Source organism: Seriola aureovittata, chromosome 16, assembly GCF_021018895.1.
Source record: "Seriola aureovittata isolate HTS-2021-v1 ecotype China chromosome 16, ASM2101889v1, whole genome shotgun sequence".
NCBI classification, from domain to species: Eukaryota; Metazoa; Chordata; class Actinopteri; order Carangiformes; family Carangidae; genus Seriola; species Seriola aureovittata.
This window is the reverse complement of record NC_079379.1, coordinates 24,646,471-24,662,196: the sequence shown is the minus strand read 5'-3', so window position 1 is coordinate 24,662,196 and position 15,726 is coordinate 24,646,471. Positions and strand designations below refer to the sequence as shown.

Here is a 15,726-nt window from a genome sequence, read left to right as displayed (position 1 = left end):
ATTATACTATGACGTTTTATGACATTTTTATGTCTTACTTGTCTATGACATTCTTAATTCTTATTATACTATTTCTTTTAATGATTTACCATACCATAACTTTAACTTTTTTTTATGTCTTACTATACTATGACTTTTTTCTGACTTACTATACTATGACGTTTTTAAAAAAAAATTTTTCATGTCTTACTATACTATGACTCTTTTCTGACTTACTATACTATGAGGTTTTTAAAAACAAAGAATTTATGTCTTACTATACTATGACTTTTTTCTGACTTACTATACCATGACATTTTTAAAAACGAAGAATTTGTCTTACTATACTATGACGTTTTTAAAAAAAAAAAATTTTCTGACTTACTATACCATGAGTTTTTTCTGACTTACTATACCATGACTTTTTAAAAAAAAAAAAATTTTATGTCTTACTATAGTATGACTTTTTCCTGACTTACTATACCATGACTTTTTTTTAACTTTTTTTTATGCCTTACAATACTATGACTTTTTTCTGACTTACTATACTTTGACGTTTTTAAAAAAAAAATTTTTTTGTGTCTTACTATACTATGACTTTTTTCTGACTTACTATACTATGACGTCTTTTAAAAAAAATGTTTTATGTCTTACTATAGTATGACTTTTTTTATGCCTTATTATACTATGACGTTTTTTTACTTTTTTTATGTCTTACTATACTATGACTTTTTTCTGACTTACTATACTATGACGTTTTTTAAAAAAAAATTTTTATGTCTTACTATACTATGACTTTTTTCTGACTTACTATACTATGAGGTTTTTAAAAACAAAGAATTTATGTCTTACTATACTATGACGTTTTTAAAAAAAAATGTTTTAATGTCTTACTATACTATGACTTTTTTGACTTACTATACTATGACGTTTTTAAAAAAAAAAATTTTTTTGTGTCTTACTATACTATGACTTTTTTCTGACTTACTATACTATGACGTCTTTTAAAAAATTTTTTTTATGTCTTACTATAGTATGACTTTTTTTATGCCTTATTATACTATGACGTTTTTTTACTGTTTTTATGTCTTACTATACTATGACTTTTTTATACCTTACTATACTATGACTTTTTTCTGACTTACTATACTATGAGGTTTTTAAAAACAAAGAATTTATGTCTTACTATACTATGACTTTTTTCTGACTTACTATACTATGACGTTTTTTAACTTTTTTTTATGTCTTACTATACTATGACTTTTTTCTGACTTACTATACAATGACTTTTTTAAAAACAAAGAATTTATGTCTTACTATACTATGACGTTTTTAAAAAAAAAATTTTTATGTCTTACTATACTATGACTTTTTTTATGCCTTATTATACTATGACGTTTTTTTACTTTTTTTATGTCTTACTATACTATGACTTTTTTATGCCTTACTATACTATGACGTTTTAAAAAAAAATTTTTTTATGCCTTATTATACTATGACGTTTTTTTGCTTTTTTTATGTCTTACTATACTATGACTTTTTTCTGACTTACTATACTATGACTTTTTTCTGACTTACTATACCATGACTTTTTAAAAAAAAAAAAATGTTATGTCTTACTATACTATGACTTTTTTATGACTTACTATACTATGACTTTTTTCTGACTTACTATACCATGACTTTTTTAAAAACAAAAAATGTATATCTTACTATACTATGACGTTTTAAAAAAAAATTTTTTTTATGTCTTAATATACTATGACTTTTTTATGCCTTACTATACTATGACGTTTTAAAAAAAATTTTTTTTATGCCTTATTATACTATGACGTTTTTTTACTTTTTTCATGCCTTATTATACTATGATGTTTTTTTACTTTTTTTATGTCTTAATATACCATGACTTTTTTCTGCCTTACTACACTATCACTTTTTTATGCCTTATTATACTATGACGTTTTATGACATTTTTATGTCTTACTTGTCTATGACATTCTTAATTCTTATTATACTATTTCTTTTAATGATTTACCATACCATAACTTTAACTTTTTTTTATGTCTTACTATACTATGACTTTTTTCTGACTTACTATACTATGACGTTTTTAAAAAAAAATTTTTTATGTCTTACTATACTATGACTCTTTTCTGACTTACTATACTATGAGGTTTTTAAAAACAAAGAATTTATGTCTTACTATACTATGACTTTTTTCTGACTTACTATACCATGACATTTTTAAAAACAAAGAATTTATGTCTTACTATACTATGACGTTTTTAAAAAAAAAAAATTTTCTGACTTACTATACCATGAGTTTTTTCTGACTTACTATACCATGACTTTTTAAAAAAAAAAAAAATTTTATGTCTTACTATAGTATGACTTTTTCCTGACTTACTATACCATGACTTTTTTTTTACTTTTTTTTATGCCTTACAATACTATGACTTTTTTCTGACTTACTATACTTTGACGTTTTTAAAAAAAAAAATTTATGTCTTACTATAGTATGACTTTTTTCTGACTTACTATACTATGACGTTTTTAAAAAAAATTTTTTTTTTATGTCTTACTATAGTATGACTTTTTTTACGCCTTATTATACTATGACGTTTTTTAACTTTTTTTATGTCTTACTATACTATGACTTTTTTCTGACTTACTATACTATGATGTTTTTTAAAAAAAATTTTTTTTTTATGCCTTATTATACTATGACGTTTTTTAACTTTTTTTTATGTCTTACTATACTATGACTTTTTTCTGACTTACTATACCATGACATTTTTAAAAACAAAGAATTTATGTCTTACTATACTATGACGTTTTTAAAAAAAAAAATTTTCTGACTTACTATACCATGACTTTTAAAAAAAAAAAAAATTTATGTCTTACTATAGTATGACTTTTTTCTGCTGACTTACTATACTGACGTTTTTAAAAAAAATTTTTTTTTTATTTCTTACTATAGTATGACTTTTTTTATGCCTTATTATACCATGACGTTTTTTAACTTTTTTTTATGTCTTACTATAATATGACTTTTTTCTGACTTACTATACTATGACATTTTTAAAAAAAAAATTTTTATGTCTTACTATACTATGACTTTTTTCTGACTTACTATACTACGACGTTTTAAAAAAAAAAATTTTTTTTATGTCTTACTATAGTATGACTTTTTTTATGCCTTATTATACTATGATGTTTTTTTACTTTTTTTATGCCTTATTATACTATGATGTTTTTTTACTTTTTTTATGTCTTACTACACTATCACTTTTTTATGCCTTATTATACTATGACGTTTTATGACATTTTTATGTCTTACTTGTCTATGACATTCTTAATTCTTATTATACTATTTCGTTTAATGATTTACCATACCATAACTTTTTATTGCCTTACTACACTATGTAGTTTTTATGCCTTACTATACCGTCATTTTTATGTCCTATTATACTGTCGTTTTTCTCATTGTTTTAATGTTGAATTATACTGACATTATTTTGCCTTACTAAACTATGACTTTTTATGCTTCATAGTTTTGCTCTTTGAGGGACAGGTTTCAGAAATTGTGTGGCATTAGGTTTTTGTGTGTAAGCAGTTTAAAAGAACATTAAACCTTTTCTCCCTGACGGTTGAAGTGTGTGTGTCTGAGAGCTGCTGGTCTATAGTTCTACACCGAGAAGTCTTTGTCTTATTTAATAGAGAGGACGGATGGAATCACTGGGTCTCGTGTTAAATAAGTGATAACAGTCAAATACAGAGAGAGCAACACAGTGTAATGAAACACCACAATTGTGTTACACAAAGATGAATGAAGTCACACTTGGAAGCAAATTGTTTCAACCTTTATTAAACATAGCTTGCAAGAGATAAATATTACAAAGTTATTTCCTCCAAAATTAGCTTATTTTTTCAATCAATGCATAATTGTCAATCAACTGGCAGTATTCAAACAGCATTATTTTCTTTTACTTTTTTGAAGACCGTTAAATATCAAGTATGTGCAAAAGGTCAGGATTGATGTAAGCAAAACAAAAAAGACTTCAATTAATCTCCGGTCGATTTCATCTTGTTTCTGCTTCCCAGGTGTTTATTTCAACATTGTCAACATTATGCAAAAAGAAACGCTTCTACAGGTAAATCAAAAACTCATAAAACTGCTTTTGCAATTAAATGTTTCCCTGCGTTAGCAACAACTAATAGAAGATAAAGCCAAACAGTAGAGGACCGTACGTGTTGTCTGTCGGTGTCAGCAGGAAGAGTGATCACTGGTTCAGGGTCAAGCGGAAACAGGGTTCACTGACGCGCGCGCACGCACGCACACACGCACGCACACACACACACACACACTGACACATGGCGGGAAAATTTAGAGCCAAGAAAATGTATTTTTTTCTCCAATAGTGTTTCCTCATGAGAGAGCGAGAGTCTCAGCGACAGACTGAACCACGAGCTGTTTACTACAACTCATGAAAACATCTTTATCAGATCTGATTCACTTCATTGGGACATTTAATGGTTGGTTCACCTGCTAGCACACTGACGCTGTGGTTTGGCTTGTACTTGTCCAGGTATTTGAGGTCTCTGAGCGATGACCCGAGTCCCTGTGAACAGCTGAGAACCGTCTCCAGTGTTCTACGGACTCTCCAGGACCCTGGAGACCTGATTTAGTCTTAGTGGATCACAGGAAACTAATGGCAGCCTGAATGTGAGGACGTGTGAGAGGGATCTTTTAGTGAGAGGCCAACTGATCCCGGATCAGACCACGAGATCAGGAGGGTCCATCTAACTGGACTCTCTCAGTGACACATGCAAAGTGCTTTTTTATCAGGAAACCATCCTGTAAGAAACAGTCAGCTCTGCACACGCCGCCTGTCTGAACCAATCAGCACCTTCCTGCAAACCAACGAGTCCAGAACCAAAGCGAATGCATCCAGGGAGACCGCTTCAACAAGCAGAGGAGGGAAAAAAGAATCCCAAACATTTTGCACATTAGTTACACAATAATACACAGTGATCACAAAACGAAATGACAAGCTTCACAATATTCATGGCTTTTTGTTTGCTTTTCTACACAATATACAACCATTTAATTTCTTTTTTCAGTACAAGGGAGGAAAAAATGCTTATGTACAATAAGTCATTATTACTTCAAACCTAGCAAATATCGTGTCATTTATTTCATAGTCAATACATTTGTTTATTTTTTTAAACTGCAATAGAAAGAAAACAGAACTCAATTGAGACATCAGTAAAAGAAATGACTTTTGAAATCTAAAAACTGACGTTTGAAAAGAATCTGCAGTCCGAATACAAAGGTGAGAGGATGCATCTGCAAAAGAGAGACAGGAGCTTTTTTTTCTCCAGCTGCAAAAGGAGAAGCATGATGAAAACATTGTAAAGTAAAAATTCACTCCAGACATTAAAAATTCATGAAAATATATCTCTACATCCAATTTCAACTGTTCCACCAAAGGGAAAACTGATCCGTGTTTTTTTTTATATAATAAACAAAAACGATGTTTTCCAAGTGTAAACTCCAGTTTACATCTCTGAATCTAATCCTAGGTAGTTTCATAGTCGTGGCCGAAGTCTTCCTGTTTGTCATCGGGCCGCTACGACGCCAGGTCTGGATTCCTCAAACACACAACGTGATGAACCAGAACACACCACCGGCCGCCGAGCAGGTGGTGGACAGCTCCACCCACAACCAGAGCGTGTCATCAGACCAGGAAACAGAACCAGACACAGAGCGAGGCTCAGGGTCGATTTAACATCATCACAGCCACAGTGATCAAATCTCCTGCTGGAGCAACAACTGAACTCTTCATGAATGAGGGTTTTCAGATTTGACCTCTGACCCCGACGCAGCTCAGAACAAACCTCAGGATCATGAGCAACCAGCGGGACCTCTGTTAGCTGCCTTAGCTAGCTAACTCGCTGCTGCGCTAATTCAACAAAACAACTAAATGAACACTGCTGCTGCTAGCTCCTACGACCACACACACACACACACACACACACACACACACTCTTCCACATGAAGTGCTATAGTTTCTTTTTTAAATGTGATGTTTTCCATTCAGCAGGAGAAGCTTCGACAACAGAGTCTACAGCCACGCTAGCTCCTGTGTGTGGCGTCACTTGGCACAGCAGCACTTTAAGCTAAATGCTAATGGCAGGAGGCTAACACACTCACGATGACAATGTCGACAAGCTAGGCAGCAGGGGACAATGATTAGCATCTGATGTTAGCATGTTAGCATAGCGAACAGTAAAGCCCAGCTGGAGTCCAGAATGAAGTGACGTGATTGGTCGGAAAGCCAGCGAGCAGATGTTCCCAAACGACTGGAGGAATCCAACATGGCTGCCGGAAGGTGTGTGAGACCACCTGACTGGACTCAGACAGACTTCATCCTACGACACTGAACCATCAGTCCAGGTGAAGACCGACGGACTGAAAGGTGTCGACGCTCAGACTCGAGAGGCCCACATCCTCCTCGCTGTTGTTGTGCCACAGTTCAGATGAAGTCCCAACAAACCTCCAGCTGACAGATTAACCCTCTGAGGTCTGACCGTATTTTCTTGATTTTTACATAATTTATTAAATTCACTTTAAAAGGTACTTGCATATAATATAATACGATCTGAGCTCCATCCGCAACAAGCTCCACCTTTGTTCTAGAGGTCACTTTACTGATGTGGATGAACTGTGTTGCTGCAGAGGGTTTATTAGTGATGGCAAATATGAATAAAATAATAGATAAATGTTTAATAAATGTCTTTTTTTAAGTAGAAGTAAATAATGAAATAACTTCAGTGTCAGATTGTAAATAACCCACATTATAAGACCAGTCCCCCCCCCCCCCCCCCCTTAAGGAGGTTTCCTACTGACTTTTAAAACCCTTCAGCTACTTTCAGATGTCGGACTATTTCTAATATTGGAACAGAAACCTCACAGTGACCCCTGTGACCTGTGTGTGTGTGTGTGTGTGTGTGTGTGTGTGTGTGTGTGTGTGTGTGTGTGTGTGTGTGTGGGGGGGGGGTCGGTAGCTGTGTCCCAGTTCAGGGGCCGCATCCTTTCGGAGGACGTGATCTACGAGGCATGGCAGTTCGTAGCCGCCGTAGAACGCCAAGGACGAACCGTAATCAGAGGGTCTGGTCTATGGAGGACTTTCGCTGTGCATCACCAGCTGTTGCGACTCCTGTTGCCTAGCAACCTTGACAACACGTAACTTTTTTTCAACGTCCGTGGTTTTAACAGTTTGACTGTTCGCTGTTGAACTGAGCTGAAACATTTCACAGTGTAATCCTCAGGCTCTCTGTGGGTGTCGTCTGCTTTCATTACCGGCATGCAATGAATCATGGGATACGTTGGGTCACGGAAAAGAAGGACGCATCTTTGAACTGGGACACAGCTGCTGACTTCCTGTTTCTCCTCATGGCTCAGGTTCGTCCTTTCATCTGTCAGCGTCTGTAGGTCCATCACAGGAGTCAGTTTCCTCCTTCAGGCCAGGAGGACACGTCCCGGTCCAGGAGGACATATCCCGGTCCAGGAGGACATGTCCCGGTCCAGGAGGACACGTCCCGGTCCAGGAGGACGCAGGAGGAACTCTGGGACATCTCATCTCAACAGACAAACAGTTCAGTGGATGAATCGTGCAAATCAAAAGAAATGTCATGTCGGGGTTTTCTGTGGCTGTGACGAGTCGCCATGACGCTGGTTTGCATCGTGTCTGAGACTGGGACCCGGGACCTGTGTTGGGTCTGTGTATCAGTGCGCCAGTACCAGAGTGGTTCTGATGGTGGATTTGTTTGGGATCCAAAGACCTTGAGTCCAGACATTAGAAATAACAGACGTGATTGTTTTGAGAAGGAACTGATCCTGGTTCAGGACTCGGACCCGGGGGACCGGCTCTGACCCGACACCAGCGACGAGGAAACGGACACACGTGGAGATCAACACTGACAAAGTAAAGCGGGATTGAACTTTTCATCAGCCATTAAAACACACCTTGATGACACGCCCCCTGACTCTCTGGTCGGCCCTACGCCGGCATCCAGACCTCAGCCAACTGTAACATTCTTTTCCTCTTTTTAAAAAAATGGTTTTCCAATTGGAAATATGCAAAGTGCTCCTCTGGAGTGAGGGAACTTGTGTGCAGAGCATGCACACAATGATTGATCCATGTCTCTCCCATAAAAGATATAATCCACATCCTTTTTTTTTTTATCTGAAGCTAGGTATCTATACATAATCCATACAGGTATTTCAATAGTTTCTGTTTTTAGCTATGTTGATTATTATCGTCTCCGGGGGCAAATACCTCTCAGGTACGCCACCAATTCATTAGGAGACGCCGCAAAAAAACAAAAACAAATAAACAAACCAAAGTAAAGAATGGGACGTGGGGGGCGGGGCAACAATCAGAAACAATCTAAAAATCCAAATAGAAGAAGAAAAGATTTGTAGGTTTCTACAGAATCTGAGGTTCAGACGCACAAAATGTGCCTCAACCTTCAGATTAGAGTTCGTTTCACTTTCTCAAAGAACATGTGATGCCAAGAGGAGCTGCTGGGTAAAAAGGGTTCAGTCTGTGCATACCGGATAAACAAAGGTACTGAGGGGGGGTGGGGTGGGGTGGGGGGGGGGGGCAGGGAGGGGTCAGTGGCATGTAGTGAGATGGGATGGCACCAGGAGGGAAAATCCACTGTCTTCTGTGTGAGTGGAGACCACGACCCCTGTGAACTCTGGGTGAAGACGCCGTCCTCCCGCCGCCCGTCACTGCAGTCAGCGTGGACTGCCGGTCCGCTGCCGGTCCGCTGCCGGTCCGCTGCCGGTCCAGTGACGGCACACTGGGACGTTGCTGCGTCCGTCAGTCCTGATTAGTACAATTACAGGAAGTCCCGCACACACCCACCTGGTAACAGTTCATATCTGTAACATGTGGAGTGAGGAGGGTGATGAGGGGTGGGGGGGGGGGGGGGGGGGGGGGGGGCGACCAGTGAAGGATCACATGGGATTCTCTTTGTACACATGTGCACCTTCGTCAGTCACTTCAGTTCATTCGCTGTGACGCTGCCCTGATCTCCAGGTTGGACCGTGGTTGTGTGTCAGCTCTTGAATCGAACCTTTTGACGTGATGATACGAGTGTTGGTGCTTTGCTCTCGATTTCATGCCCCCCCCACCCCGTAACCCCCCCCCCCCTCACATTCTCCATTTTTAGAACAGGCTCTTCATCCTCTTTTCAAGAGCAGGCGGAGCAGTTACCAACTTTGTTTTTGTTCCTATCAGAATCTTCCTTGTTACTTCAAGTTAGCGAGCTAAAGTTATTAAACTTTATGTTGCATAGCAACCAGAATGCACCCTGTTGATCTTCTGTTACTAGCAATAGTCACATCTAAGCTTTATAATTGAGAAGAAATCCTCTATGAGGTCGGAGGCGACCCTACGATGGTTCGCCGTCTCTCCTGCAGTAAAGGAGCGACAGCAGAGAAACAAAAAATGGACCAAACACTTACAAAAGAAAAAAGCATAATGAGTAAGAGTAACTGAAGCAAGGTATAATAATAGTGCTACCAACAGCGATAATAATGGGAATTATAATTGTTAAACAACGCTGACGAAGAAGATTTTTACTATCATAAGAACATTTGAGATGCACCGACAGTTTAGTGTCTTTGTCCAACTTGGTGGGTTTTCATGGGTTGGTTTAAGGTAGGCACACGGACAGGCACTGCATGCGATGGGGCTGGGGGTGGGGATGTTGGTTGAACTGGGAGTGCTTCAGTATGGGGGGTGGGGGTGGGGGTAGGAGGGCAGGATGAGGGTGGCATCAGTGGGGCAGGAGGGCTGGTCGGGGCTCATTTCTGTCCGGTGATGGACTGCGATATGGATCGAGGTGGGATCATGTCCAACAGGTACTCTCTCTGCCGGTCCGCTAAGCTGGAGCTCTTATGGGCTCCGACTGCCGCTGGGTTCAGATAGGCAATATTTAACCCTGTGGGGACAAGACACACACGTCAGGGCGAAGTCCGAAAACAGTTTACACTTTTATTCACGTCCCACTGCAGAGAACCAGAACCAGAACCAGAACCCTGTTAGAGTCAGGCTCTTAAGCCTGATACGACTTGTTTCTAGTGGACGCTTCCTCCACATTCACCTGCTCCCTCCGTGTTTCAGCTGTTCATGACATATCATTATGTTTCAGGTGTTTTTTATTATAATATATAATTATATTAATTTATTTTATGTTTCAGGTGTTTTTTTTAAATAAAACATATAATTAAATGATGGTATCAGAGTTCAGGTAATGTGACTACAGGGTTACAAAGTAAAGCTGATCAAATATTGATCCTGCTGAACTTAAACACTCGTCGTTATCGGATCAATAACTGAAGCTGAATCAGCAGATGCTGCTCATGAGACTCTGAGTGGGACGTCACACAAACACTTGCCGCCGCTCAGTCGGTACCTGGGATGTTGTAGATCTGGCGACGGCTGTCGTGCTGCAGTCTGTTGCTGCTACTGCTGCCGCCGCCTCCGCCGCTGCCGCAGTGCTTGGCGCTGGTCATTCCCATGAGGCTGCTGGCCACCGACAGCTGGGAGGCCTGAGCGAAGTTTGACAGGACGCCTCGCGCCGAGTTGGACAGACCTCGCTGCAGGGAGGCCTGAGGCTGAGGAGCCTGAGGGAGGAAAGACATCTCATTAACTTCAGCAGACCGACTGTGTTTCAGTCACTTATCCTGTAAATACCAGCTGGTTACAGCTGCAGGTCTGTGTTTGTTTCTTTCTAATAAAGTCAGTGATTAAACACACAGGCGACGGCGTTGGGTGACGTCATGAAATAGCGTGGGATCATGGGAGTTGTTGTCTTCACCACCGTAAGCTCCTCCCGGTTTGGATTCCTTCAGTGTGAGTGGTTCAGGAAATCAAACAGACCCGCTGATTCTAACCGTTAAAGCAGTTTGACATTTAAAGTCAGAGTCTGAGCGACGCTGTGCAGAAGACAGAGACTCAGGGTTAGAGTCACAGCTGAGACTCATGCTAACCTTTGTTCTGACTGTTTCTTTAATAACTTATGAACCAGACGTTCAGCAGGTTTTTACCTGCAGCTGAATGAGAGAAGTTTCCTCCTCTCCACAACAAACACACCAGGGGATTAAAACCAGGAGAAATAAAACAGTTTGATTTAAACATCAGAGATTCAGCGACGCTCTTCAGAGACACAGGACGTCTCCAGCAGCTGCAGCTGAGCAGCTTGTTTCTCTGATAAAGATCCAAACGTCCGACGACTAAAATCATCTGCTTCTAACAACGAGCTGAAAAAGTGTCTGCGGCTTAAAACTAAATAAAAGTCTAAATAAACAGGAACTAAACTAAACTAAATAAAAGATCTTCTGCCAGACAGACACACTGACACATGATCACAGAGGATGTGATGTCACTGACAGGCGACCAATGAAACGTTACCATGGTTAAACTTGTTAGGAGCAGCGACGATCAATAATCAATCAATGACAATGATGTGAAGTGAAGATGATTGTTATTGGTGAACTCTTTCCAACGTTATAACGGAGGTGAAGCAGATTGTTAACTTTGTTATTTTGTATAAATATAATATTCATTCTTGCGAGTGGGATGGCAGCTAAACCTTTTAATGTTTTTATGTATTTTATTTAACTTAACTTATTTAAAATCAATGAAGTTGATGGAGAAAATGAATAGAAAGGCCAGAAAAGTTTATTTCCTGATCCTTGCTTTTGTTTCCTGGCTCTCTCGTGCTTTTCGTCTCAACTTGTTTTTATTTATTTTCCCATTTTTATTTTGTTTTAATTTCTCTTTGTCCAAATCTTCAGGTTTATTTCTGTCTGTGCTGAAGCCTCGGATCATTTCCTCCATCGCTTATCAAATGTTATTCCTTTCTGTAAATTCATTCCCTATCGTCTATTGTACATTGATTTTATGAATAAAAAGAAAATATATATAAAACAGAGGTGAAGGCAGGTGGGCGGTGGACTGTCAGGTGACATGCTGCGGCGTACCTGGCGGAGGGCATGATGTCGGATCATGGAGTCAGTCTTGGAGGCGTTGGGGCCGGTCGGGACCGAGCTGGGAGAGAGGGCGGCCTGCTGCTGCAGCCTCTGTTCGATCTCCTGACACGGACAGACACACGAGGATTATTACACTCACATCCACAGGTGACATGTTTCTGTGTCAGTACATCACAGGTAAAGAAACTGTCAGAGAGGGAAGGATGAATGAAAGGATGTTGCCGCCTGTTTTTATCAGCTCTCTTCAGGATGTAAGCTCCAGTGACGATCGGGTCTTTAAGTTCTTACAGATGTAGATACATCAACCAGATTATTGCACATATTTTATTTCATCACTTCGTCGCTCCGCTGCGTTCATCCCTCTGCTCCTCGTGGTCAGTTTTCAGACCTCTTCACTTCCTGCTCAGTGTCGTGTTGTTTCCCATCAGTCAACACTCACTCATGACAAAGTGAAAACATGTTTGTAGAAACTTTTGCACGTTGATTAAAAATCTAAAACTGAAATCTGTCATTAACCAAAGTCTTCAGACTCTTCACTGCGGCTCCAAACTGAGATCAGCTGCTTCCTGTTTATCACTGATAGGTGTCCGGACCCGGAGGTGAGTCACACCTGTGTGAACCAGGTCCCACAGTCCAGCTGCAGGTCAGGACAGAGACCATGGACCTGAGTGATCACAGCAGAACCAGGTGAGGAGGACCGGGGTCAGGGAGGAGCTTCAGAGAACTGGATTGAGGTCTGAAGACTTCAGTTCATTTCTAATATTTGATCGATTTTGAAAAATGTCAAGACAGATGTTTTCACTTTGTGATTATAGATTATTGATTGATGGGTAAAAACACTTTCAGTCGACAGCAGAATAAAGTGAAGGGGTCTGGATACTTCCTGAAGTCACAGCTCCAGTTCTCAGGTGTTTCTCCTCAGGGAACCGGATTGAGGACATCATCATCATCATCTTCACGGAGGCGGGACACGTGTGGAGCGTGAGGTAAAATACGACCTGTAATAAAACCTGTGGAGCTGCGTAGTGAGATGATGATGATGATGAAGATGATGATGGCGGTGCTATTCAGTGTAAGTTGATGTGTTGATTTGAAAGGCGGAGGCGTGACGCTGACCTGCTCCTGCTGCAGAGCCTTCACGAAGGCGTTCTTCAGCCTGTTGGTGTGCTCCGCCTTCAGAGCCTTCTTCTGATTGGACGTCATGCACTGCTCACAGAGGATTCGCCCGCTCTTCTCTTGCTTCCAGTGAGGGGTGAAGTCGGTTCTGCACTGGGCGCAGAAGAACGGCTCCATGCGGGCCAGCGTCCCTCTGAGTTTACCTGCAGAGGAGACACAGGGACAGGTGAGCTGAGGACAGTGATGGACAGACACCTTTCAGTTTCTGTCTGAAGGTGCAGCTCCTCCTCAGGTTTATGTTCACACACTTACCCTGACTGTCGAGCACACTCTGCACCACCTCCTCCAGGCCCACCATGTAGATGAACTCGCTGTTGGCGGCGGAGGGCAGGAAGTGGAGGAGCGGGGCGGGGGGTTTCGGGGGAGGGATCTCCAGCAGGGTTTTCTCCAGCTGCTTCCTGAGGGCCAGCTTGGCCGCCGCCTGGCTGCTGGCCTGGTCGGCCATGGAGCTCACCCCTCCGCTGGCCGACCCAGACATGGTGGACGGGCTGACGGCCGAAGACCCGCCCAGGCCGCCGGCTACCCCGCCGGCCCCCGCCGCCGCCGCTGCTTGCATGTGGGCCAGGTTCATGTACATGGCGCTGGAGCCTGAGCGCTGGGACGCTGCCACCTGCTGGCTGGCCTGTGAGGAGACACACAAGTTCATGGTTCAGTACGTCTGCTGCAGGTGTCGGTGTTCGTACGTCAGTTTGTCAGTGGGATCTTTAAGTGGTGACAGTGTCGGGTTGTGAGACTGAGGTTTTCACAGGTTCAGGTCTGAGTGTTTCTAAGACCTGAGCGGATCCAAACAGACTCTCTGGGTCTGATGGTTCTGATGGGTCTCAGGTTCTCATGATAGAGTCCGACTGTCCTGACCTTCAGGAGCCGGGTGTCTGTGAGTGGGACTTGTTTTGTTCGTCTCATGAAGACGCACAAGGACTCCCACGTGTAGGTGATGTCACCAGTGATGTCACACTGCTGATCTACAGGTGGTGGTAACATGTCAACATGTGCAGCGATGCACCAACAAAGGCACAGAAGAAGAAACGTGCACATAAAGAATACAGGATTTTAAAATATTCAGAAAACAAATACTTTATGATTACCTGTGGTGACCTGTGGTGACCTGTGGTGACGTGTGGTGACCTGTGGTGACCTGTGGTGACCTGTGACCTGTGATGGCAGTGATCAGGTGTGCTGTAGCTGGGCTCTGAATGAGTCCATACCTGCTGGTAGCTGACGGCGTTGGCCATGCTGCTGGAGCTGGAGCGAGACATCCCAGGCTTGGAGGAGACCCTCTGGCCCTGCAGCTGGGCGGGGTTGGGGGCTATCACTCGCTGGGACATTAGCATGGGCGGCAGGTTAGCATTAGCTGCTGACCTGATGACTGTGTGACCCTGCAGAGAGGAAAGACAGAGCTTTGAGTTTCATGACAGGAAGAGTCGAAGCCTCTCGTTGACATGTTTCAACTGTCAGTGGAAATCAGAAGCAGCTTTTCCAAGATGGCGGAAGATGGCGTTAGCGGCTTACGCTCACACACACGTGACTCGCATCTACAGCTGATTCTGATTGGCTGTGTTCTTCCTCATTTTACATCAAATAAGAGCCGGGGGCGTGGCCAGAACAGACACAAAGGCCAGGTAAAACCACTACAGTCACATTATACTCACACTGAGGTCATCTCTACTCCTGATCCATCTTAAAACAACATCAACAAAACTCAGCACTTCCTGGTGTTTTTCACATTAAAAGCATGATTTTTTTATGTAATAATTCTGGAGGAAGTGATGAAGTTGTGTTCATGTGTCTGATGAGTCAGTGACGAACAGAGCAGTGTCTCTCTGAGGTAAACACTCTGTGTGTCCTTCAGTGTGTGACAGGTGTACTCGGGTGAGCAAACTAATGTAAAATACTGTAGTTTATAAACTTAGTCCCATGACACCTCAGTCAAACTTCATGTTCACTGGTTCCATTAGTCTTTACAATCCGTTTTAACTGAGCTGCTCCTGAACGTCTCATCTGTGAAGAAGCTGCTGCAGGTTTGGACTCGTTTTAAAACAGTGTGTGTGTGTGTGTGTGTGTGTGTGTGTGTGTGTGTAATTATTATTATTATTATTATTATTATTATTATTATTATAATATTGTGTTTAGTTCAAGTACCTCAGGACATTCTGGCTCCAGTTTATCAGGTAAAACTAACAGAGGTTCTGGATGAAGGTGGGGTTTATTACAGGGCTATTGTGTTAGCATTAGCTTTAGCCACAACACTGTGTATATCTCCTTTTAGTATACAAGGTATATATGATGAGATACTCAGAGCTGACAGCAGGGGGCAGAACATCACCATCCAAACAAAACAGGCCGATAAGACACACACACACACACACACACACACACACACACACACACACACACACACACACACACACACACACACACACACACAGCTGAATATTTAATACCATCTTAACATGTAATGGAGGAGCAGAGCTACATGAAGAACAAAAGGCTGTTTCATC

General features: G+C 41.1%; 1 protein-coding gene across 2 annotated transcripts in view; it reads right to left on the bottom strand.

The window, feature by feature from the left end:
• Window positions 1–3,830: 3,830 nt before the first annotated feature.
• gatad2b (GATA zinc finger domain containing 2B) overlaps window positions 3,831–15,726 on the bottom strand; it is a 41,435-nt gene continuing 29,539 nt past the window's right edge. Inside the window, exons 6-11 of one of the 2 annotated variants that reach the window (XM_056398869.1) lie at window positions 14,314–14,604; window positions 13,481–13,850; window positions 13,169–13,371; window positions 12,044–12,154; window positions 10,474–10,684; window positions 3,831–9,999 (exon numbers count right to left, since the gene is read on the bottom strand). In XM_056398869.1, coding sequence (XP_056254844.1) covers window positions 9,863–9,999; window positions 10,474–10,684; window positions 12,044–12,154; window positions 13,169–13,371; window positions 13,481–13,850; window positions 14,314–14,604 — 1,323 coding nt within the window. In that variant the 3' untranslated portion in view covers window positions 3,831–9,862. The remainder of the gene's footprint in view (window positions 10,000–10,473; window positions 10,685–12,043; window positions 12,155–13,168; window positions 13,372–13,480; window positions 13,851–14,313; window positions 14,605–15,726) is intronic. The other variant, XM_056398870.1, reaches the window with a different exon arrangement.